This window comes from Delphinus delphis, chromosome 5, assembly GCF_949987515.2.
Source record: "Delphinus delphis chromosome 5, mDelDel1.2, whole genome shotgun sequence".
Classification (NCBI taxonomy): Eukaryota; Metazoa; Chordata; class Mammalia; order Artiodactyla; family Delphinidae; genus Delphinus; species Delphinus delphis.
The window spans coordinates 28938514-28965123 of record NC_082687.1 but is presented as its reverse complement, the minus strand read 5'-3'; the positions used below and the strand labels follow the sequence as shown (position 1 = coordinate 28965123).

The following is a 26610-nucleotide window of genomic DNA, read 5'->3' as shown; positions in this document are numbered from 1 at the left end:
ATCTGCTGATATTCTGTGTCACTGTGCTTATCTTTAAGCAATTCCATCCTCTGGGGCTTTCTTCCAACCCCAGCTCCTATCTCAGAGTCGTCCCCCATCACTTTGGGTTTGCAGGGGCATTACCATGCCAGCACCCCTTAGGATGCTTGGCTAGTTTTCTGCATTAAAAGGACAGTGGAATATCTTGCTTGTCAACCAATTTAACGCAGGCTGACACTCCTGGCACGCTGAATTAAGGTGGAGGAGCCAACTGCCTCAGAGAAGAGTCCATTTCTATGGAGATTAAAACAAGAAAATGACAGAGCACAGACACCTTTGTTTTCTTTTTATATTTAAAAGGAAAGAAGACAGTAGTTAAGCCAGACCAGAAGATGAGTTTTGATTGTTAATTGCTAAGGGAGGTGCAGTATTTTAATTTATCCCAGTCATTTGTAGAACTAGGCAGATTAGGTACATATTCTGCGTTCTTTCCCATGATATAAGGCTGACAATTTGAGAATTAATCCTTTTTGGATGTTCCAGATTTGTTATTTTAAAACTATAACTGCGGTAGTCTTTCCCCTCTGGGTAGGAGCTGAGGAAAAGTGTTGTCGCCTTTTATCTAAGAGCATGTGATTACAGAGTCGTGACTTCCATAGGGCAAAGATGGTTTACAGATTTACTCAACTAATCCCTAAATTATTTAACAGGCCTCAAATACTTCACCACAGTTTGATGGTCTAGTCAGCTAACTGAACAATTATACTTAAAGTTTTAAAACAAGAGTCTCCATAAAGCATTTAATATTCCTATTTCTAATTATAAAGCCACGTGAGCACAAACTAGTACGCGTTGATGTAACTGACTTTCTGGCTGTAGGGACAGCATTTGATGCATCTTGGATAATCCTTTGGAAGTAAATGATAATTTCAAATGTAGGAAGAATGGCTCAGCTCAATCAACCCATTCATCAGCCCTTTATTGAGCATCCAGAATGTGATGCACTGAGCTGGGAACCTTGAAGTTCAAAGAACAAGGCAACTCCAACTGAACATTTAAATCTTTTGGGAAATGTCAAGAATTGTAGATGTCTAGGCCCCACTCTAGACTTGGTGTATTTTTAGCATTCCCCACCCTCTCTCCAGGCACTTGTCATCCTGGGTTGAGTACCTCTGGTATAAAGTATAGTTTGGTACAAGGCAGTAGGAGTCTAATCGGGAATATTGAACTTCTATTTACATCCATTACTCTGCCTTTTTAGTTCCTTACCCAGAAGCATATGATACATTTCAAGTGAGAGGCATGGACAACATAACTACTGAGTTTAAGGGAGGAACAGATCTTGGAGGCTGGAGATAGGATTTGAATCTATGCTTTAAGAATGGGTAGGATATAAATAAACATAGATGTGAGAACAGGACATTCTGAGTGGAAGACTGGCATAAACCTGAGCTCAAGTGTGTAAGCTTAAGGTGAGAATGTGTAAGGTATATGCCAAGTATTAATTGGATATTAGTTGGAAAATTGTGAGAAATCAGATGGACCTTCACAGGGACTTGGGCCCAAAGATCTGGCTTTGAGTTCTGTTCCTGCCACTGAGTAACTGCTTACATTGACAAGGTATTTCACTTCTCTGAGCTCCAGTTGCCACATCTGCTGAAAGTGGGACAAGAGTTCTTATGGGATTGTTTAGAACCAGTAAGGTAATGTGTATACAAGGGCTTGATAAACCACAGAGCACTACCCAATGCTAGCTGGGTATTATTATTGTCTTTTGGAGGGGAAGGCATTGAAGGTATTAGAGCAGAGTAGTGATGTATTAAAATTTTTAATCATTTATGCTATTTCATCATGAATAAGTAAAAGAAATAGCTAAAAATAAGTATTCATTATCACTGAGTTACTTTATGTCATTGTGTTTAGGGACGTGAAGCCCTGCCTTCAAAAGAGAAGGTCCCCCTAACTGCCCACCATGGCTGCAGAGGCTGGGCCCGACCAAGCAGAAAGTGAGTATCACTGCTTTCCTAACAACTCAGTACACAGTGCATGATGCTCCAGTGGCTTTGAGGAAACTCTCCTGTTAGTTACTGGCTCTCAGAGTGCTAACTTTATTGGCAAGCCTGCAAGAGTCCACCTCATTCCCTTTATTTAAGTATAACCAACTTTTGAGAGATATAGAGCAACTTTTGACTTAATGTGCTGTCCGATACGGTATGCAGTAGTCACATATGGCTATTTAGGGTTTGAAATGTGGCTAGTGAAACTAAGGAACTGAGTATTTAAATCATTTTACTTTCAATATGAAACCTGATAATTCAGTTATTGGAAAACTTTTAAGCATGTTTGGAGCAACTTGGGCATGTGAATCTATTTTTTCAAGTGGACATTTTGTAAATACAGCTAAAGTATTTCTGATAAAAATTTGACATCTGAATTGAGATGTATGTAAGTGCAAAATACGTACAGGATTTTGAAGATAGAACAAAAAGAGAATGTAAAATATCTTGTTAATTTCTAATATTGTTTAATATTGAAATGATAATGTTTGGATATATTTTGTTTAAATAAAACATTCTATAATAATTATTATACGTTATTAAAATTAATTTCACCTCTTTTCACTTTTAAAAATGCAACTACTAGAAAATTTTAAATTACAAATGGGGCACACAGTATACTTCGTTTAGAGCTGCTCTAGACTTGGCAACACTTCAAGTAATCTTGAATTTAGGCTTAGGTAGCATGATTGAGAAACATTTAGTACTGTATGTAGAGCTGGGATCATTAAGATTTTCTGTCCTGCTACCTCCCCTTGGCTCTTGTGACCCCAGGCAGTATATGATACAGGCCAGCTGACTTCTGTCCAGGGCTACAAATAGAGTGCATTGTGGATTACATTAACTCTCTTCCTATTTGGATAATACAGCACATTTTTCAAGATGGAAAGGGCAGAAAGGGAGGAAGATCCAGGAAGTGGAGGAGGAATGTTCTCTAGTTTCATTTTGCCTTTGGGTCATGCCCATAATTACTTAAATTATACTTGAAGTCTTGCATCTATGAGCTTGGAATTCCCCTACATCTTCTTAGCAACCTAACACCAGTCTGAGAAATATTACCATAGAGATTTTGGGGTGGCGGGTACATTGTAAAATCTCCCTGAGGTACTTAGGTAACCTATTAATCATATATTGTTGCAGAGAAAATAAGACATTTTGCTTAAGAAGAATAAAATTGGGGAAGTGAGGAAAATTGTAGCTATAAGAGACAACAGAATGCCTTTAAGTTGGAACTGAAAAGTTGGGTCTTAATGCAGTGTGTGTTGTGAAAAAAATTGTTGAATGTGGACTTTAGGAGATGATAGCCATATGCCACTTGAAATTTGGGTTTTGCTTGGTTTTAAAATTCTTTCTGAAAAGAAATTAGAAATAAATTTTCTTTTCTTCACTTGTAAGTAATGGAACTGAATATAAACTATTTTATTTGAGGTCTTTCTCAAAGAGCATCTGTTCACTTTCTAGCTTCTACAACTCTTTGCATGAGAACTAATTAAAGACTGTTAGTTCTAGCTTCCCTCTCCTGCTTCTCGTCTCTAAGTTTCTCTGGTCCCCTAACCCTTCATTTGTTTTTTAATGGTTTGGTGTGTGTTTGTTATTTTTAGCTAAGGAATTTTTTTCCTACAAAATAAAACTTAGGAAGAGTTCAAATATGTAAAACAGACAAGGTCTAAGCTGCTCTCATTGAAGAAAAGCCTCCAAGGCAGTGAAATTGATGAGACAGTTTTAAAACCACTGCCTGAGTCTGGATTTGATTCACTGTGTTATTTCTCTTTGGGATATTTTCTGTTTTAAATCTTATCTCTAATAATACAGTGGAAAGCCTTATATCTTTAAAGGGAAATTCATACATTAGTGAGCTGGCAGTAGGGGGTGTTGGTGATTTATTTTGGCCTGTGTCACAGTATTTTACTGAATGTCATGGCATTTATTTACAATTTTATTTTCTGACGTTAGGCTCTAAGCACCTGGAAGGCTGGGGTACCAAGTTGTCTTATTTATTTCAGCACATTTAATGTCAAAACAGCATCTAGGACTAGTAGGTGCTTAACGAACGTATGCTGAACTGAGTCTCATTGAATGTGAAGTAGTGCTTTTTTAACACCTGTGAAATTAGGCATTTAGGCACTAAGTCTGACTGTATAAGCAAGGGAGGGCTTAGCCATGTGGCCGTGCATCTTTGTTCAGGATATCTTCTTAGTAAGTTGTCACAAAGGCTCTGAAGAATGCAACCAGTTTGTAGGAAGAATGGGAACCCTGTGATTAAGGGCAGTTATTTTTGTTATGGTTATAAAAAACACGTTTGTTAGTCCCCAGGTCTTTTTGGATGCAGAAAAGACTTGTTTAATCATTACAATCAAGAGATGGCCAGTGGCTCATTTGCTGTCATAGTTTCCATAATTAGATCTTCTTCTGGTGTCTTCACTTCAGAGATTTACTAGAGCAATTATACAGAATCTATAAGGCATTGAGAGAAATCTGAAGTTTTATGAACTATTAATCATAATAGCATTAAACTGATGATGTATGAAGAGTGAGTTTTAAAAATATATATAAAATAAATGTAAGAAAATCTTTTAGGCTAGTGAAATCCCTTGGTATTAGAGATTCATTTTTTTCCCCCATGGGAATGTTAATATTTGCACTCATGTTTTAGATAAGTTTAATATGACTATTTCAACCTCTTCATGAACTTTATCATAAAATATTTGTTATTGCTTATAGTGATTTTTTATTGCATTTTGGGGATTTAGTAACTTGAAGAATCCAAAGTATGAAGAGATTTTATTATTTGCAAACCTATTAATTAATTAGTTTTGGGTATAAAGAATCTATAATAAGACCAGATTCTTTCAAACTAATTTAGGAAGTTGAAATTTATCTTTGTGTTATTGAAGAAATGAGGATTGATTAATGAAATTAATTATATAAACACTGTTGGGTAGATGTTTAGCCCAATGATAGTAATACAGCTGTAACTACAGTAATAATAATTGCTCACATTTATTGAAAGCTTATTATGTGCCAGGCTCTGTGCTAAGTGCTTTGTAACCAAGTCCAATGTAACCATCAAGACAGTTCTGTGCAAGATATATTATTATTATCATCTTCATTTTACAAATGAGAAAATGAAGGCTTAAGAACAATAAAATATGGTTCATGAACAAATTGGAATTCAGAGCTAAACAGTATGACTCAGGAATGAGAGCTCTTAAAAATCATTTTATATGCTGTGGATATGTATTTGCAAATAAAGAAAACCTTAATTATAGAATTTTTAACAGAGAAGGAGGAGACCTTGACAACTTCTTAATAACTGAAGTTATAAGGTACACTTGAACATATAAAAGCTGCATGCTTACATACTTACCATGTTGTGAACAAAGAAACAGAAGCCTCAAACATTATTAACTGGATGAATTTTTAACATCAAAGTTGTTTAATTTCTTGTAATTTTAGAATGCATTTGTTGAATATATACATATCCTTGGATATTATAAAAATAAAGAACACACTCTGTCTTTGCCTTTTCTAAGGCATTGAGATATGAGTTATCTGTGATGCCCTGAAAATTTAACTCTTTGGTTCCAAGGCTAATTTTTAGTTACGAGAGAAAATCAGAACAGCTGCCTCAGTATCTTAAATGATAGTGAGGGCTCAGGACTGCTGACTTGGTGTCTATGCGTCCATGTCTTCAGTGGAACCATTTCTAGGTCTGTGTGAAATCATTCTCTTCTGGTGGTGGCTGCCTTTCTCTGCCCTTTTAAGAAAATTTCAGGCCTTGTTCTTGAGGATGGTGAATATCAGGCACACTGGTCAACAAAGAGCCCAGCTAGAAAGAAAATGTTACCTTGGGAATTTAAACTCCTCTGTCAAAGGCTAATTTTTTGGTTAGGAAGGGGAAAATCAGAACGGCTCCATCAGCACATTACATTATAATGGGGCAAAGGATTGCTGGCTTGAAATGAAGGTGTCTTAGTCCATTCAGGATGCCATAACAAAATGTCATAATGTGGGTGGCTTATAAACAACAGAAATTTATTTCTCGTAGTTCTGGAGGCTGGGAAGTCCAAGATCATGGCATCAGCAGATTTGTTGACTGGTGAAGGCCTGCCTCCTCACTAATAGGCTCATATGGTAGAAGGGACTATCTAGCTCTCTGGGGTCTCTTTTATAAGGGCACTAATCTCAATCATGAGGCTCCACCCTCATGGCCTAATCATGTACCAAAGGCCCCACCTCTTAATACCATCACATTGGGCATTAGGTTTCAACATATGAATTTTGGGCGGACGCACATATTCAGTCCGCAGTAGAAAATGTCAGTGAAATAGGAGTACTCCACTAGGGTGACCAGCCAAACCTCAAAGGTCTCCAGAACTCACAAGGAGTGCATGACATTAGGAAAAGCAGCAGATGTGTTAAAAACAAAAAACAGCAAGCAACTCAGAAGACCAGTACCTTGTGGGTTCCCAGCCTGGTTGACTTTAGAAGGCACTTGGGCTCCCTGTGTCTCAGAGCTTTCCCTGCAAATGAAGACTAGATTATCTCTAAGGTCTTGCTTGGAATGAAGATGCAATGGCTTTTGTGAAGGTACATTTTCACCAAAACCTAATGACTTAATCATTTCGTATATTAATAAATGATATTGTTTGTCATGTGTATGACACATGGCAATATTGTAATTATAAGTAATTGTAAGGGAGGTTTGATTAGTCAGAAGAAGAGAATTAAAGGAGGAAAGATTTTCATGAGAGGAGAAAAGAAGAGGACAGTGTGTGGAGCCACACCTTGGAATGCCTCACTGCCTTTCCTCTGGGAACTAAGTGGTCTGGTTAGAAGCCCCCTCAAAGTAGATGTAGATTTTAGTTGAAACTTGGTGAAAGAGACAGTTTAAATCCCTGAACTCCTGTCTCTTCCATGTGAGGACAGTGCATCTTATGGCTTTGAATGGTAAACTTTGTATGAACCATTTTATGATTCACATGTGGTTTTGTGCTCTGATGTATTCAAAGAATATGTACACTTTTTCAGAAGCGTGTGTGTGAAGTCTTGACAACTACTTTTGGAAATAAGAAAAAAAAATCCATCAATCATTGTCCTTAGAAATATGTAGACAGCCCTGAATGTGGGCAGATACAGTGGCAAATGTGGGAGAACAGGGAGATTCGAGTTTGGTAATGACTTTACAGCACTGTCCATAGGTATGAGTGGAAGGAAGGGAGAAGAAAGAGAGCAAGAGGAGATGCTCTTTCTAGAATAACTGCAGTGACAATCTCATCCCAATGATGAGACAGCTTAGTAGATGCTTTCTCTCCTAACCCAGCACTTTTAAGGTGGGTTAGAGCCCAGTTGTTCCGTTCATTGCTAGGGTCTTCCCCAGGTTCAGTCCTCAGGATGTCATTGCCCCAAAGTAACAGTGGCCTGTTGCCCACTAGTCTACATGGTAAAAAACAAGGGGAAATTTTGTGAAGGAATAAAGAGTTTGCCTCAATGTTTCATTATGAATTTTCAAACATACAGCAAACTTGAAATAATTTTGAATCAACACCCAAAGATCTACAACCCAGTGCTCACCATTAATATTTTATTGAATTTGATTTATCACATATCCATCCATCAATCAACATACATATCATTAGTCAGAATTCAGTGTTTGTTTATAGTTTTTCTTTTTTGATGTACAATGTACTACAATGAAGTGCAGAAATCTTAGGTGTATATTCATTGAGTTATAATAATATACCTGTGTAATCTACTGTGTATCAAGACATAGAACACTGTCATGTCCCCCAGAAATTTCCTTCATGTCCCTTCTCAGTCAGTCCATGAAGATCAATGTTCTGGCTTTTTTTCTCCTATATATTAGCTTTATTTACTCTAGAACATAAGTGGAACCATACAGTATTTGCTTTTTTGTGTAAGGATGCTTACTTGACATAATGTTTTTGAAATTCATTCATGTTGTCGTGTATGTCAGTAGTTTGATTCTTTTTTTTTTTTCTTTGCGGTACGCGGGCCTCTCACTGTTGTGGCCTCTCCCGTTGCGGAGCACAGGCTCCGGACGCGCAGGCTCAGCGGCCATGGCTCAGGGGCCTAGCCGCTCCGCGGCATGTGGGATCTTCCCGGACCGGGGCACGAACCCGTGTCCCCTGCATCGGCAGGTGGACTCTCAACCACTGCGCCACCAGGGAAGCCCCTGATTCTTTTTTGTTGTTGAGTAGTACTTCATTGTATGAGGATATCACAGTTTGTTCACTGTTCTCTTGTTGATACCCATCTGAGCTCTTTCCAGTTTGGAATTATTATGAATATACCTGCTGTGAGCATTCTTATACAAGTCTTTTGTAAGTATAATGTTTCATTCTCTTTGGTAAAAACCTAGGAGTGGGATTTTGCAGTCACAGAGAAGGTGTATATTAGGTTTTTGTAAGAAATTGCTCTAGCTTTTCCAAATTGATTATCCTATTTTATATTTCCACCAATGACACATGAGGGTTCCAGTAGCTCCACTGTCTCGCCAACATTGGCTGTTTTCAGTCTTTTTAATTTTAGCCATTCTGGTGGGCATGTGGTGGTATCTGCTATAGTCTGAATGTTTGTGTCCCCCTAAAATTCATATGTTGAAATCCTAATGCCCAATGTGATGATGGTATTAGGGGTTGAGGCCTTTGGAAGGTGATCAGGTCATGAGGGTGGAACCCTCACGAATGGGATTAGTGCTGGTGTAAAAGAGGCCCCACAGACCTTCCTACTCCCCTCTACTATGTGAGGATACAACTAGACATCTACGACCAGGAAGAGGGCCCTCACCCGACCATGCTGCCACCTTGATATTGGACTTCCAGCCTCCAGAATTGAGATAAACAAATTTTTGTTGTTTATAACCTACCCAGTCTGTGGTATTTTGTTATACCAACCCAAACAGACTAAGATAGTATCTTATTGTGGTTTTGATTTGCATGAAGATGGAGTTTTTAATGGCTTAAAATTTGAGTAGGTGAAAAGAAGAGAGAGAAAATCTTGATCCCAAGGGTACTAAAGGAGGTGTAATTAAAGAAATGGGGAGCATACAGGCCAGACTGAAAAGCTAATTTGATAAGTAATATATTTAAATTTTACTGAGTCCAGGTTAGGAAGAGAAAGCCAAGAAACTTAAAAACATCAGAATCAGCTAATAATAAAGGAAATATATAAGTAGGAAATCTTAGATGAGACTAAATGAAGATGATGTATTCTATGTACACGCTATAGAATTCTATACATAGATCTGGGTAAAATGAATAAGAATCTTAGGAAAATACAGATGAGGGATGAGTTATCATTGTAGTGTTACCCACTTGTAGGTACATATATTTTTATTTCAATGCTATTCCTACTTAATAAACCTTTTGAGTTTTATTATGCAGTTATAATTTTATCAAGTTGTAACGTAAATATTCTTGAAGAAATGTACAGCCATATTAATTAGTCATCAGGTATAGAAAACACAGATAGACTTACTAATAATTTTTGTGTCCAAATCATGGTGTGTCTTCTGTATTTAAAGAACTTTCAGAACTAAAGGAGATATCAATTTTGTGTGTTTTCTTTGGTCTCCCTGGACTTTAATAATTTAGGATAATCTACTTAACACTCTGACCATTGTAAGCTAATGTTTTTTTTAAAGTAAAATATTACATTAAAGGAACATTACATTAACTTCCTTTGCATTCTCTTAAAACATCCACTTATAAAATTTTCTTTTTATAACATCCTGCAAATTCATAACTCTCCAGGGCTTCCCTGGTGGCGCAGTGGTTGAGAGTCCGCCTGCCGATGCAGGGGACGCGGGTTCGTGCCCCGGTCTGGGAAGATCCCACATGCCACGGAGCGGCTGGGCCCGTGAGCCATGGCCGGTGATCCTGCGCGTCCAAGCCTGTGCCCCGGAACGGGAGAGGCCAAAGCAGTGAGAGGCCCGCGTAACGCAAAAAACATAACTCTCCAAATTTCAGTTTCATAGTTTTGCCATTTTTGGTTAAGAAAGTACGTTAACTACATTAAAAAAAATAAACTATTTCTCTGTTTCTATTTTAGGTCCTATATTAGAGATTCCCAAGCAAGATTTTTTTCAAGAAGCAAAAACTCTCATTGCCCAACACTATAAGAAAATAAATGAGGTTAGTGCTTTGCATTTATCTAACACTGTATTTTTCAGGAAACTAATAGCAATTTTTATATACTACAATAATTGATCCAAATGATTGCATGAACCCTAATAGATTTTGAATAGAAGAGAAAATGAAATCCTTACTAGCTATAAAAATTGATTTCAGATTGCATTTAAAAATTTTAAATTTAAAAATTTAAAAAGATTTTTCAGCTGTACAGCTTATTTAATTACATATATTTTAAGTTTGCACATTTAATTTAATTTTTAATGTCTCCTGTTGATGAATTATAACAAGTTTTTGGATTAAATATCTCAAGTAAATATCCCTCTCTAAACACTGTTAGGCAAAGCTAACAGATAAAATATACTGTGAGAGGCGTCTCTCTTATGCCACCTGCATGACATGCTTACCTGTATCTTCTCCTACATCACTTTGTATTAGGACTGTTTACTAGTCTAATAGCTCCTTGAGGGCAGTAACTGTCTTTTTTTGAATGTTGCATCTCTAGCAGTAAGCCTTGTGTCTGGCTCAATAAATAATTGCTTAATGGCATGGATTTGGAAGGTGAGAAGGAATGAAAGGGAAAGGGGTGGCAAAGAGGCAGGGGGGTGGGTACAGGGTGAAATTTTGGAGGAGAGCATCTACAGAGGAGACGGATAATTTGGGGAGCAGCTGCCGTTGTGACAATGGGCCTTTGGGGAGACAGGTGAGGGCAGGGGACTTAGGATGGTTTACTGTGTGCCACACTATTCTTCTCCATTTTGAATACTTTAAAAAAAAACGAACAGAATTTTAAATAAAGATTTTAAGTATTTTTCTATGCTTACTGTGAGGGGGAAGAGGATTATAATTTTTACATATGTTTCTTTTGAATGGTCCTCTAGGCTGAGACTGACCATAGGTTTTATTTAATCTTGTAATCAACATTGTTAACATTGCTTAACTAATTTTTGCCTCTAATCAATTAGAAGTATTTGATTTCACCAGTAGGCATGTGAGATGAAAAGTGCACTGTCTTCACAGTTAGGTAGCTGTGCCTTAGAACCTTCACCTATTTTTAGAATTTTATCTAATAATAACAGCATAATATTCTACCTTTGGTTGCTTGGTAAAATGTAATACTAGTCTACTAAAACCTCCTTATTGGCATCTTCTATTTTGTTTTTTTTGGCCGTGTCAGGTCTCAGTCGCGGCATGGGGGATCTTTCCTTGTAGTGCGCGGGCTTCTCTCTTGCTGTGGCACGAGGGTTTTCTCTTCTCTAGTTGGCGTGCAGGCTCCAGGGCGCATGGGCTCTGTAGTTTGCGGCCCGCGGGCTCTCTAGTTGAGGCGCGAGTTCAGTAGTTGTGGGGCATGGACTTAGTTGCCCCGTGGCATGTGGGATCTTAGTTCCCCAACCAGGAATTGAACCCGTGTCCTCTGCACTGGAAGGCGGATTCTTTACCACTGGACCGCCAGGGAAGTCCCCTTATTGTCATCTTGAGTTGGCAACAGCTTGAATTTGTCTAAATCTTTTCTTGTGGGGAGGAGGAGAGCTGTAGCTCTATCTGTGGGCCAGAGAATTGCTAGACTAAAACAATTATAATTGTTTGGATAATTGCCTGTCAGAGACCTGGGACTGTATTATTTTTCTGTTGCTCAAAGTAGTCAAAATTAATAAGAAATTAAGTGATTGAAAGGATCTAAAATACATATTCAATTAGTAATATGCTTTTTTTGAGAATCTACCTCCATGTATGAGCAGTTATTTCTGGTTCAACAGAGAGTTTTGGGGGTGTTAGCATTTTTTTGACATTTGAAGATTCTCCAAAGATGGTTGAAAATAAATTCTTATATGTCTATTTGAAAACTTCTATTTTAAAATGGACTTTAAAGCTGTATTAGAAAATATCACATTTGAGGAAAAAATCACTATTTTAAAATTCATATATTTTTTAAGTTGAATGTAACCCTCATGCTTGTTAAGGGCTTTTGGAGAACTATAAAGGATAACATGTGCTTTATCTGATTATTGTTATGTGCTTTAAGTTAAGGTACTTTGTAAAATATATTTAGTGGATATAATTTTATTAATTTATTAACAAAATTGATTACATAATTTTTTATACAGTTAAAATTAAATTTTATTAAATTTATTTTTGTTTTGTTCATAGAATAAAGTTCCAGGTACTTCTATAAATGTCTTTAGAAATAAACATCAGAAACCGAAATGTAGGAAATTCATACCTTTGGAGATCAAAAAACAGGAAACACTTGATACGGTCCGAGAACTTCAGGCAGCATACAAAATGATTTGTTTTCTCAAAGACTGTTCCAAAAGTGGACATTCTGAGGAGGCTCCATCACGAACTTCTTTCAAGGAGCCACGCATTTTCAATGTAAAAAAAAAATACAAGGGGTCTATAGATCTAATTGTGAAAGGTAAGTTTTTGGTGGAGCAAAGACATTTAGCAAGCCAGCAGGCAAAACTGTTTGCTTATGGTGTGCTTGTAATGGAATTTCCTTGTTCAAACAAAATCCTACACTTTAAATGTTAGCAGTGAAAGGTAGGGAGGCATGATTAAAAGGGCTGCTAACCTCTGGGAGCCACCAGATATTGAGAAGAGGGCATCCTAATGGGAGAGAGGAATGCAGGGGAACGAAACCGGTTAGCCACTTCTTCCAACAGACACTGTTCCTAGAGCATGCAGAGGCTCATGGCTCTGGATTTTGTTGTTGAGCAGGGTAGGTAGGGTAGGCAAGCTATTTGTGAGTGTGTCCCCCCAAAACCCTAAAGGGATTTTTGGGAGCTATAGAGTTTCCTTTAAGACCAATTGTGATAAAGGTTTATTCTCTTTCAGGAGCTTGGTAAGGTGGAACCTGGAGGTCTATTTAGGCAAAGTTATACTGTTTTCTGAGACTAACTGGTTTTCCTGGCTGGAATGACCTCTTAAAGTACATTTCTAGTTATAAGCTTTCATAACTTCATCTGCATTTTCCCTCTTTTGTTATTGCTTATTATGTTATTCATTCATTTGAATTTTTTCATTCAGTGAGTGCCTGCTCTGTGCCAGGCAGTATGTTAGGAGTTGGAAAAACAAAGCTTAAAAGGCTCAGAGAGTAATGGTGGGGATAAATACTTGGGTAATTTCTTATCATATAGTGTGACAACTGCTGTACGAGAGTCAGTACAAAGCATTATGGAAGCACTGAGGAGTAACCAACCAGATGCCAGAATGAAACTTTCTCAGATGAGATCTCATTAGAAATGGGTTTTAAGGAGAAGTTTGTTAAAGGTAGGTGGTAACAGGAAAGGCCATATTGAACCATGGGAGAAAAATATTAAAGCTCTGAAGGACAAAAGAAAGTGATATGTTTTGGGAAAGGAGAGATACGGTAAGAAATGAAGTTGGGGAGAGGGGTGAGGCTAGGTTTTGATGTGAATATAATAGCAGACCTAGGAGTTGACCCTATGTGTAATGGAGAGCCAGTGATGATGGGGGTGAGGTATGACCGATTCTTTCTGTTTAGAAAAATAAAACTGGTGGTAGAGGCTGTGGAGAGAATGGTGCCAGAGAGATAAGAAAGGAAGCTGCCCAGGAAAGAGATGGTCCATGTAAAGGATGGCAGGGGCTTAAAGTAGGGCAGTAGTGAAGCATGAAGTGTGGAGGAGGGATGTTCCAGCAGCATTTCTCAAAGTGTAGTTTTCAGAACACTAGTCCTGAGTGATTCACCTTGACATAAGTGTTCTTGGTAAGGTGAGTTTGAAAAAATGCATTTACTTCTTGGAGATCCATATTGAGCATTAATATATTGAAAACTCTAAGAAATACTACAGAAAAGAAATCTGTTTAATGTTTTTTAACCTGGCTATCACCAATTTGTTTGACCAAAGAATTCCTAAAGAAAGATATTCAGGTTTCTAGACTGGAAAGCTCAACAGACATCATTAAGCTGAGTTAGGAATTCAGAAGGAGAAGCAGATTTAGGGCAGGTGAAGAAAGGGATGTAAAAGATAACAAATTCAGTTTTAGATCTATTAAGTAGACATGCATATGGAGATAGCCATTAGAAAGTTGGAAATGGAGGTCTGACACCTGAGAGAGAGATAGGTGAAGATTCAAGATTGATGTTGTGGGTCGCTGCTGAACTGAAACTGTGGGGTTCATGCATTTGTTCAACCAAATTTATTTACTAGGTGAGATATAGAGAGTTAAAAGATATGCTACTTGCCCTCAAGAAGTTGAAATTTGCTATATATAATTTGTGTGTGGTTGGATGAAGGAGGATAAATAGATGATTATAGTACAGTGTGACTGACTATAATAAAAACAAGCTCTACCTCTTTAAAAATCAATTGGAAAGATACCTGATTCAGATTTAGGAATAGGGATGGATTCCCAGGAGATTTAAAGTCTGGTAAATTGTGAAGGATGAATAAGCGTTAACTCAAGAAGGAAGAAAAGTCCTATCTAGTCAGAGCGTCTAGTGTCTACATGACAATGAATATCTGAGAAAGTAATTATAGTGTACTTGAGGGAACTGAAATAATTTTACATAACTGACTTAGGATTGGGGAGTAATTAGAGATGAGACTAGAAGAACATTGAATTTTAACCTAAAAGTAATCCAGATGTTTTAAAGAAAAGTTGCAGTGGTCACATTTGCATTTTAGAACATATACTGGCAGCAGAGATGAGGTATGATGAATTTTGGAGGCACAGAGACCAATGAGGAGACAGTAACTCCCACGAGAAAGGATGACTTGAATTAAGGCAGTGGCACTGGGGATAGAACTGAGGGGAGAGATTTTAGAAATATTTGAGAAGTAGAGTTATCTAGATTAGGTCAACAATAAGGTGGAACATAACAGAGAAGGGCTGTAGGATTCATTGGCTTAGTGGTACTGAGTGGCAGCATGGAAACATATAGCAAATTAAAGGGTTGGAGATGCTTCTTATGTATGCAATAAACTGGAATCTAAACCATGTATCTACTGAGCTTTGTAGCTCTAGGTGAAGAAGTTGGGAAACAGCATTATTAAAATATGTTGGTGGTTTGGGCTGCCTTTGGGAAGTTTTTATAAAAAAAAGAGATGAAGTAAGAAAAGTATTGGCTGGTTTGCAATCAGAAATGAAAGAGCATAGAGAGGTACCAAGTATTTGGGTCCTTGGTTTTGAGCAAATATCTACTAAGACTTATCATTGTAGCAAAAATCAGATTAAGGGTATGTTTTTCCCAACCCAGCTCATTGTTTCAGATGACCTAAAGGCACTTACTGTTGAGAGACTAAGGCAGGGGGTAAAGAAGTGAGGATACAAAGGATATTTTAAAGCTATGTATAAAAAATGAACTTTGAATGTGGTTATTGGCATGTAGAATTGGAAGAAAATAGATTAAAACGTCTACCAAGTATTTTAGAAGATTTTGTTGCCAAAGAAACCATGAACCTTGATTTAATTGAATGTTCAAAAGTAAAATAACCTGGCTTTGTCTGGAAGTGGATTACAAAGGCTATACAGTCTCCAAGTAGGATAATAACAAGATGTGGCCAAGGTGCAAGGAAAAATCTTCCCAGAGTTGACCCGGGGCCAATAAAAAAGTGAACAAGGGAGTGCTGCTCAGAACAGAATCCTTGTCTACTCAGAGAATTTCCCCACCTGCAGCGTAGGGGACTTCTCAGTGCCTCCGCAGCAGAATTCCATAACTTCTTTGGCCTAGTGATTGCTATGCATCTTCTCATTTCCCCTTTCACTAGTGGCGTTTTTACTGAGGTTATCCTATACCTGCTCCACTACTGGCTGTTGTGTGCTTTTGGAGAAAGGTGGAAATAATTTATGAATTTGGTGCACATTATTATTAGACCAGAAGGAGCCACATCTGGGCCTGATGGAAAAGACTACAAACAGCCAGAGATCCTGGGCTCTGAGCTGGATGTAGTGCCTTGGTGGAACTTTGGGTTGTCTCCTTTGTGTCGTGTCAGAGGATAAGAATGGATATTTGATGTCCAAAAGGGCAGACTGTGGCAGAGACTGGCTATATGCTCATCAAACTTACTATATCCTTTTCTTCCTGGGTACTTGGCTAAATTACATTTCTCATGTCCCTTGTAGTTAGGAGGAGCTATATGACTGAGATTTGGCTCAGTGGATTATAGCTGGAAGTGATGCACATCCATAAAAATGTCTTGTGCTCTCAACATGGCTCCCCACATTTTCAAGTATAAAGACTCTTTTTCAACACTGTTAAAAAACAATTGCAGTTTCACTCATGCGGGAGTGGTAAAAGTGCTTTTAATATCTGTTGCTTGAAAAACTTTTGTTCGGACATTGAGTAAATATACAAAACTTGGTGAGTGAGAAAAAATGGTCATGACTTGATCCCTCATGGAACTTGTAGTCTAACTGAAGAAACAGATATTAATTAAATCATCACTTATATACAGATTGAGAGTATAGGACAGATGAATTGGACCTGGTCTGGTGGTCAGCAAAGGCTTCCTAGAGGAAGTGTCATTTGAGCTAAGATGTGAGAAATGAGAAAAAATTTCTTAGATGAGGAGTAATTCCTGCTTGGAGTTCTAGGCCATGGGAAAACTATTTGCAATGGCCCAAGTGAGGGAAGCACAGACGTGCTTTCAAAGAAGTGCAAAAAGAACAGATGTGCCTGCCGTTCTGAGAAGGAGCTGGAGAGGGGTCAGCTGCAGCTGTCTGAAAGGCAGAACCTTGTTGTCAGTGATGCTGTAGGACATGTGCAACAACTGGCTGTGGTGGGAGGAGGGAGCAAGCCTAATCTGCGGTTTTTGCCGATTTCCATAGTGTAAATACTCTCACATAGCCGATTTCAAGCTACCGATATGACATCACTGATCACTGGAGTTGGGAAGAGATGCTCAGTCTGCTCTCTGGAGCATTTTGGCAAACACCGTCCATACAGCTTGAGATCCTCTTGGCTCACTTCTTATTCCTTCCCCTGCTGTGGTGAGGTTCCTTCCAGGCTTCCCCAGCTCCTTCCTGGCTTGGGACACCCACAGGAATGGGCTCAGCTCTGACACATGAGCAGTCCAGTAAGGGAGGGTGAGGGCTGATGGATAATGTTTCCTCCTTTCTTCCCCTGGGCGGAAGGGTCTCAGTTACATTCTATAAAGCTTCTCAGAAGGTCCCAAATAGTTAAGCAGCCAGTCTCTTGTGGTGGTGGTCAACTCAAAAAGGATTCTTACATTATTTCTCACTTCTTTCTTGTTTTATTTTTTTCCCTCATTGTTCATTCCTGTTCCGTAAGCTCAAGTCCTTAAAATACTCCCTTGAAAATATTTTGGTGGCAAGTTGTCAGTACTTGCTGAAAGATTGGGGGTGGAGTGTGAGGGAAAGGAAGATCAAGGAAGGGTGATTCTTCACCCTTTAGGCCTGATGAACTGGAAGATAAGAATTGCCATTTCCTGAGATTGGGGAGAGAGAGATAGAGAGATGCAGTTTTGGAATAGGCAGAAACCCAGAGTTGAGATTTAGACACATTATGTTGAGGTTCTTTTTATCAATACATATATAAATGAAAATGTCTAATAGGTAGTCTGTTATGTAGGTGTGGGCATATAGAAAAGGTTGGAGTCATTAACGTAGAGATCAATGTCCAATAGAAATATGTTCAATAGAAATGAGAGCTACAAAAGTTGTAACTGAAAATTTCCTAGTGGCCACATAAAAAGTAAAAAAAAAAGGCAGGTAAAATTAATTTTAATAATAGATTTATTTAACCTAATATATCTAAAATATTATTTTAATAATTAGTATAAAAATTATTAAGGAGATATTTTACATTATTTTCATCTTAAGTTTCCAAAATCCAGTGTATATTGTAGAAATTGGACTAGCCACATTTCAAATGCTCAATAGCTACAGTTGATGAGTGGCTACTCTATCGGACAGCAGAGGTATAGATTTTATTGACAATCACAGACTTAGATTAGATCATCTAAGAAGTAAATGTAGGTAGAGAAAAAAATCCAAGGACTAAGTCCTTGGGGGATTCTAATATTTAGGGAATAAGAAGAGGAGTACCCAGCAAAGGAAGTGGAAAAGAGCAGCTAGGAGGGAAATCAGGAAAGTGTGAAATATGTTACTCATGTTTCAATCAAGGAGGAGGAAGGCCTTAGGAGGAGCAAAGAAAGCTCATCCATTGTCAGAGGAAGGCAGGGTCATGGGCACAGACACAGGCCTTTTGGTAGATTAGGTGGTGTGGTTGCTTCTATTTTTCAGTGAATTTAGAAGTGAGGTCTTCACTTGAGGATGGGATGGGAAGTATTGGAGTTCTGAGGTGTGAGGAGAAGGGTGAGATAAACAAAATCTGGGAAAGAGTGAAAGTTAATGGACTATGAAAAGATAGTTTGCTGTGAAAAATAAAATCCACCCCCCCACCCTTTTTTAAGAGAAAAGAGAAATGATTGGGAAGTGTCAATAAAGATCAAGGAAGAAGTTGACTTTATCCTTAGAGTAGGGAAAGGGTGTAACCCCTTGAGAGTTGCTGAAGAAGCTATGCCCTTAGGAAAATAAGAACCAGAAGATGGTGGAACATATAGAGACATAGCTAGAGTGTCAATTTAGCTGATGAAAGACCTGATGTTTCTTAGGGCACAGTGAAGGGTTTTGGGGGTGATTCAAGGAAGGAGGAAATATTGAGGGTCTGTGGAGATTAAGGTAAACAGCAAAGAGAGTGAGAAGACTAGTTCTCAGGGTCTCTTAGAAAAGGTGAGTAATCCCATCTTAATGATGGTCTGTCTCCGGGACCAAATCCCAGCACCGTCTCCCCTAAGAAGCTTGGGGGCCCCTGCCTGGCCCCCGCCTGCGCACAGCATCCTCAGTGGCCCTTCATCGTAGCGGCCCTGCCTGACTGGACCACACCGGCTCTGAGTACCTCTGGGTGTCTGGGGCGCTTGCAGGGAGAGGGGCTCGCCACCCGACACCAACACCCAACAAGTGCAATTAATGCGACCTAGGCCTCGGTCCTTCCAGAAGTTGCCGGGGTTCCACTCCTGGAGTCCTGGAAAGACTGCAGGAAGCCGTCCGGTCGCATGTAGCTCCTCTTAAATGTAGAACAATGACCAAGCGCCATAACCACTGTGCCGCCTAGGTCACCAGCCAGGCCGGAAAGGTGGCGGGGCTTTTCTTTTGGGGGGTTGTTCTCTTTAGTAGTTTGTAATCACGAGGCCAAGTTTTTGGGGGGTGGGGCGTGGGAGAAAGGAGTGAAGGATTGATTAGGAGCACAAGGAGGACAGTGGTCCTCCTGACAATCCTATTATAGGCTCTGTTGAAGTCAGAGACATTTTACTAGGAAAGTTTGCATGTGTCCCACCAGACAGCTGTGAAGGGCTGATCTCAGAGTTTATATTTAAATTAAAATTGCAATTCATTTCTCCAGGTTCTTATCTCAAAAAGTGTATATTAAGTCTGTAACTTGGATCTATTTTTTAAACATATTTCCAATATTCACTTCAGTGTGAATGATCTAAGATATGCATGATCTAAGATATCAGTCACATTAATTCCAGAACTTGATTAAAGTTTGTGAGATTAGAAAGAAAAGTGAGTCCTGTGTGTGGGGTATATGTGCCTTTTGCTCATGCTGCATTGACAAATTTGGTTGCGTTACCTTCGAAAAGCTGAACATCTTAGGTGAGGACAGGACAAACATTCCTTGAATTTAATCCAAGGATATCAACTTTAAAAATACAATGTAACAATTATAATATCAAATATCTTTAGTAAATATGTACCCTGTGCTTGCATGTAATACATGCCCATATTTTTCTTAATAGAGCAAAATAAAAAAATATGAAATGATTTCCTTTCTGAGTATATATTCTACAGTGCTGCTTAACCAGTTTCTATTTTCATGCTGCCAGCGACTTATGGGTCTTGATAATTAGAAATCACATGTAAAACTCAATTTTTTTTAATATACATTAAATATTAGTTTATAGTTACCATATATTATATAGTATTCATCTACGTATGCATTCCCTTGGGAACAAAAAAATACGTAGGTCTAATTTGAGTCGTTTAAATTTGAAAACAGATTTTAGTTAATCTCAATAAGATATCGTGATATTCAGGTCAAGCAAATATATTTAGGGGATATTGGATTGTTCCTTAGCCAATTTGGAAAGGAGTATGTGTGTGTGTTCCAAATCACAAATCTATTCCTTTAAATATAAAATGAAGGCATAATGAATTTTAACAATGCTTTATGATAAAGAATGTTCATGCTTTAAGATTAACAGTGTTTATAAAGTCTTTTATTTTATATTTTGATGACTTTACGTATACTAGGATATTAACAAATATATTAATACTATTTTTTTACTCATTCTCACAAAATTATTTGGAGGAACTTAAGACCAGCTTCCATAACAATTTATAAGAAACGTGGAAGCTAGAGATTTTTTTTTAATGAAGTGGAAAAGAAAATTGAATTAGATATTACAAAATAATTTGATTTTTGAAGATTTGAAACATATTTATCTTCCTCCATGTATGAAAACAGACTATAATTGAGGGATTTCTAAATGAGGGAATAAATTTGGGATAATGTCTTTAGAGATCATCATACAGAATTTTGCAAGTGCTTCTCTGCTTCTCTTAGTTTCTTTCTGCTTTAGATATCTGTTTCTTCCCATTTCTTGTCAGGAATTTTCTTTTGCTTGTCTATAGTATTGAAGAAAGAACCTCAACAGAATTCTTAAAATTAGCAACTGAAAAGAATTATATATCCGAGCAGCCAATGTCTTGAACATAGTCCGTTCTAATTTATGCTTTTTCTCTTTTTGTACTGACCTTGTGAACTCTGAAATAGAAAGATGCAGGATGGAGACTCAAAGTAAGACAGGAGACCCTGTGCCTCTGTATAACGTGGTTTACCACACTGAAGTAGCCACAAAGTTCATAACTTTTAATAAATTAATAGCATCTTAAATATGAAAATTATTAAAACATTATAAAGGATTTAGAGACCATAGAAAGGCATTCTTTTTACCATCTACCTTCTACTAATTCTCTTACTAGCCCCGAGGACAGCTTACAGAGAACAGAAATCTTAGACTAGATTAGTGACTTACAGAGATTTTCTGATGAAGCACATTTGTTCCATGCTTTGCATTGGACAAGGAACACAGGCAGAGAAGAGTTAGGAGGCTAGTGACATACCTTCCAGTGGGCAAGGGTCCTTCCTAGGTCATTTGTGCATAAGCTTATGTACAAGTAAATAATACCAACTTCTCTGAGGAGGTAAACTGAGAGCAAGTTGCTTCCTAGAAATGGTTTCCTGTTTGTAGTGAAAACCTTCTTCACTGGACATTTGTTATTTTGGGTCGGCCACTCAGTGTCTTTTAACCTGACCTCTGGTAGCAACACTCTGATTTGACTTTGGAGAAATGCCCTCCCACTATGAGTTTGTGCAATTTGAGCAGGGCTGTCACCCTACCCCCTAGCTCCAGGGTTGGCATGTGATTCAGGCACAGTCAGTGAGAAGAGTTCATTCTCCTGGCCACAGCGATGGGTGGAGTGATTGGGTTTAAACCAGCAAGGATGTTGTGAGCTCAGAGGTACCAGAGAACACAACAGGGAATTCCAGTCTAAAATCAACATGGGAGAGTGAGCTGAATGATGCAGAGAAATCAAGTGCTGATGACATTGTTGGAGCCTCTAGCCCAAGCTTTGCTGAAGACAAATGTTACCTGGATTTTTCAGTTTGTATGAATTTGTGAATTTTCCTCTTTTGAGAAAGCAGCATAGTTTAGTGGCTCCCTGGAACGTAGGAATTCAATGCCCTAGATTCAAATCCCAGCTTTCTCACTCATTTGTTTCTTCTATTTCTTTAACCTAACTTGGTTTTCTGGTGGTTTTCAGTGGTTGTCTGATGGAAGCACCTTCCTCATCTAGTCATTGTTGAAAAAATTACACTTAAAGTGTGTGTAGTAGGCTGAATAATGACCACCCAAAGATATCAGATCCTAATTCCTAAAACCAGTAACTGTTACCTTCTTTGGGAAAAGTGTCTTTGCAGATACGATTAGATTGAAGATCTTAAATTAAAGAGATTAGCTAGATTATTTTAGTGGGCCCTAAATGCCATCACAAGTATCTTTATAAGAGAAAGCCAGATGGAGATTACAGACACACAGAAGAGGAGACACAGTGTAACCATGGAGGCAGGGTTGGAATGATATGTCCACAAGCCAAGGATTGTGGGCAGCCACCAGAAGCTGGAAGAGGCAGGAACAGATTTATCTATAGAGCCTCTGAGGTGCACAGCCCTGCTGGCACCTTGATTTTGGACTTCTGGCCTCCAAAACTGAGAGAGAATAAACTTCCGTCATTTTAAGCCACCCAGTTTTGGGTAATTTGTTACGATGGGCATAGAAAACTAATATAGTGTACTTACAAAACGAGGTTTCAATTCTAGACGTCACTTAATTTTTTTGTTATAATGAGTACCGAAGTGTGATCAATGGGCTAATTGTTTCGACTTGCATTTCCTCATTCATGTATTTATTCAGCAGCTCTATTAAGCTCCTACTTGAGCCAGGTGCTGTGTACCATGGGCCCTACTCTCATGGAACTTTCAGTTTAGCAGCAGTGAATTACCCTTTCTCTCTTTTAAAAAATATAGATATTGTAGGGGTTTTTTTGTTTTGTTGTTGTTGTTGTTTTGTTTTTTCTGGTGATGGGAGTGGATAACCAGGGTTATAATAAGGAACACTGCCCTTTCCCTTCTGAGTTTGGAGCCAACTGAATTGAGGAATAAGACCCAAGAACTGGGCAGATGGAGATTGAAACGTTCATTTTGTTACAGAGAAAGCTGATGAGAGAATTTGGCTCTGGGTAAGTAGCCCGGTAGCTTGTTAATGCTCTCCTAGAATGAAACTCACCTTCCCAGTCGTAGGCAGTATTTGCCAGCAGCAACCTCCCACTCCTGCCCTCTGCACAAAGCAGCACATGTCCTCCTCTAACTCAGCCTTGCAGTGCAGAGGAGAGTTTACTTGCTGCCTCCATGCTGGCAGGCTGGAGAAACACCAAAGGGACTAGTCAGAGTGAGGAAGCGGGCTGGTGAGTCAGGCCTTCTACTCACCAACCAAAGCCTTGAACTATTCTTTCTAGCGGTACCCTCATGTCTCTTGTATAACTGAGCTAAGAGAAAGAATAAATGTATCTGTGCTCCTCAACGAAACAAATTCCTAGCATCAGAGGTCACTATGTTACTAACTACTTGTGGGATTTGCCTAGAGTCTGAGGTTTACATACCTTTTGGAGGGTTTGGAAAAGGAACGGCCATGAAGTGGGTTTTAAGGTAATGAAATCTTTTACTGAGTGGCATGTAATTTCCTCCTAGCAATGCTAGGCACTTTGGGACATTAAGAAAAGTGTAAGCCATGGAACATTTCCTTCCTCTCAATGTATTATACGTTGTAGCCAAGGGACCCACAATTATTTCTGTTCTACTTTGTGGAAGTGGGTCAAACCCAATCCCTAACACTTGTATTACTTCAACATTTTTCAGGCACATATCTGATCATCACATCCTAATTGGTAAATCAAGCAAAGTTAACTTTAAACATCGAGGCTGAATTTCTTATTAGAATCTTAGTTGTCTTTCTGAGATCATACCTTTCTGAGATGGATATATGTTTATATAAAAGAAATCAGCAGAGGCTAACTTAAATGACTTCCCTTTTTACTAATTTTGAAATGGAGTTATTTTTCTTTGCTGTCCACATAAGCTAAAGAATCTTGTTAAGATCATAATCACATTTCCCGTAAGAAGAAAACTCTTTTGTCATTTTGAGCCTACATTATTAATGTGTTCCCCTAACTTGTCCCCCTGCCTCTGATGTAAACCTGACTTAATCTTTAAACAAAGTTATGCCAGAGTGATTTTTTTTGTGTGTGTAAAATGAAAATCCTACACTCTTTTTTTCTAAAATCCCTCAATGCTTCCCCGGAGCCTAGAGGATAGAGGAAGTGAAGTTATGTATTTTATGCATCCCAACTATGAATATTTTTAAAAACTTGATCAACCATGATAGAAGAAAGAGTGAATTATCTTTCTATTCTTTGTACGGAAAATATGAAATTTTTGTTGCATGAAGAAGTAACCAAACACTATATAGCCAAAAAAGTAGGAAAAAGAGTATTATAGATAGATAGGTATATCTGGTAGTTAGTTAACAAAGATATTGTTATTTTTCTGGATTTTGAAATGTTGTGATTATTTGTTAGTTTTTTAGAATTTGTCATTTGTGTTGATAACCACAAAAAACCCCCTTCTTTAATTCTAGCATTCACATTCACACCTCGTTTTGTGTTTCTGCTTTGACAGACACTTCCTTTAGTTAGGCCCCACAGTTTTATGTTTCAGTCCCCAGAATATCTGACTTCACCACCGATGGAGAGGCAAAGTTAGAAGCAGAACGACTGGAGGCTGTGGCTGTAAAACAGAAGCAGTGAGATGGTGGCTTGGATTAGGGTGATGGCAAGTATGTAGGATTTGGGTTTGTCTTGAAGGTAGAACCTTCAGCAGGATTTGCTGGTGAGTTGGTTATTGCATGTTATTGGAGAGACAGAGAAGAATCAAAGATGAGCAATTCATCAGCAAATCCTATGGAAGTTTCTACCTTCAAATCAAATCCCCAAAATGCTTTTGCTCCAAGTCACTGAGGATGGAGATGCCATTTACCAAGATGGGGGAATCTATGGGAGGAACAGATTTGATTCTTATCAGAGGTTCAGTCCTGTACTGTCTGAGATGTCTGTTAAATATCTAGGTGGAGATATTGAATAGAAAGGTGGTTGTCTGGGTTTGGAGTTCCTGGCAGAGGACTAGACTCAGATGTCATTTTGTGATACCTCAGCTTACAGTTAGTGTTTAATGCCCAGAGGCTCTATGATATGCCATGGGAGTGAGTTAGAGGAGTCCAAGGACTAAGCTGTGGAGTATTTAGAGGTTACAGAAATGAGGAGAAACTAGCAATGATGCCTAAGGAAGGAGCATTAAGTGAGGAGCAAAAAAGAAAACCCCAAAACAGGACAGAGATGTGCTGGAAACTGGGTGAAAAGGGTGTTTCTAGGAGGAGGGAGTGTTTGATCAACTGTGTTGAATTATGCTTATAGATGAAATAAGGCAAGGACTGAAAATTGACATTGAACTTAGCAATGACCTCAATATCTGCTGTTTTAACAGAGAGGTCAGTTACAAAGAATGGGTGAAGAGAAATTAGACAACAAGTAGAAGAACGACTTCAAGAAGTTGTAGAGGAGAACACAGAAATTGGGTGCCTGCTGTGGAGGTGAGATCAAGAGACAGTAGGTCTTTTGTTTTCTGATGTGGGCAATCAAGAGAAGAGAGGAAAATCACTAAGAGGGGAAGGAGAGGGGAGAATAGCCAAAGCAATGTCCTTGAGAAAGCGAGCGGGTGAGAGCTGTTGTACAAGAAGAGGGGTTGCCTTTAGATTGGAATGTGGATGATTTTCACCTGCAGTAATGAGAGGGCACACAAAGTGTATGGATACAGATGCTCTCAGGAGGGCAGCTTTGGCAGTCTCTTTTGATTGCTTTTGTTTTCCCAGTGAAATTGAAAGCAAGGACATCAGCTCCAAGTAAGGTCAGGGGGCAGTGCTGGAAGTTTGAAGAGTGAGTAGAAAATATGAGCTAGAGAGGGGAGAGTGAATGGACTAAGGAGTTGTACTGTGATTACTGGGTAACATTCAGGTCCACTTGGGTTCTTATTAATGAATGTGAAATGAGACCAATCATGTTTTTGTTTCTCCCATCACATCAATTATTCAGGGTACAAATACCACAGAATAGGTGTAGACTTAGATTCAACTAGGGTTTTGTGTTTTCTCAAATGAGGATGACAGAATGCGGCGGGCAGGGGTGATGGAGTTGAGAGTCTATGAGAGAGAGTGGTCATAAAGATTGACTTTGGAATTTAAGCTGGCTTAAGATATGAAGGTGGTGAGGGAGAGTGAAGAGGTGGTGGTATCAATGAATTACACGTCCTGGTAGGGGTCAAAAATTGTTGGTGATGGGGAATAAATAGAATGTGGGGATTAGAGAGTAGGCAGCTTCAAATTGACTCATCAAGGAGCAGTGACTGGTACTGAAGAGGATTAAGGTATGAATATGAACACGAAAGGCTCCTTGAGGACAGACAATAGTTTCTTTTGGTTTTTATAACCCATATGTCAGCCTGACAGACATTCAATAAATGTTTCTGAATGAATTCAGAGAAAAAGTTGACTATCAGAATGGAGGGAAGGTGACGAAAGTAGGTCACTCTGAGTCAGTGTTTTAATCAGCAACTGCATTTGTCCTCATGCATTTGTGGAGTGCACAGGACAAAAGACCCAAGCAGGTAAAGGGAACTTATTTTAATTTTCAGACTTTGCTAAATG

General features: G+C 38.6%; 1 protein-coding gene across 1 annotated transcript in view; it reads left to right on the top strand.

The window, feature by feature from the left end:
• Positions 1-9924: 9924 nt before the first annotated feature.
• IQCM (IQ motif containing M) overlaps positions 9925-26610 on the top strand; it is a 347601-nt gene continuing 330915 nt past the window's right edge. Inside the window, 3 exon segments of the mRNA XM_069540669.1 lie at positions 9925-9931; positions 10110-10192; positions 12338-12605. Of these exon segments, the coding sequence (XP_069396770.1) occupies positions 9925-9931; positions 10110-10192; positions 12338-12605 (358 nt within the window).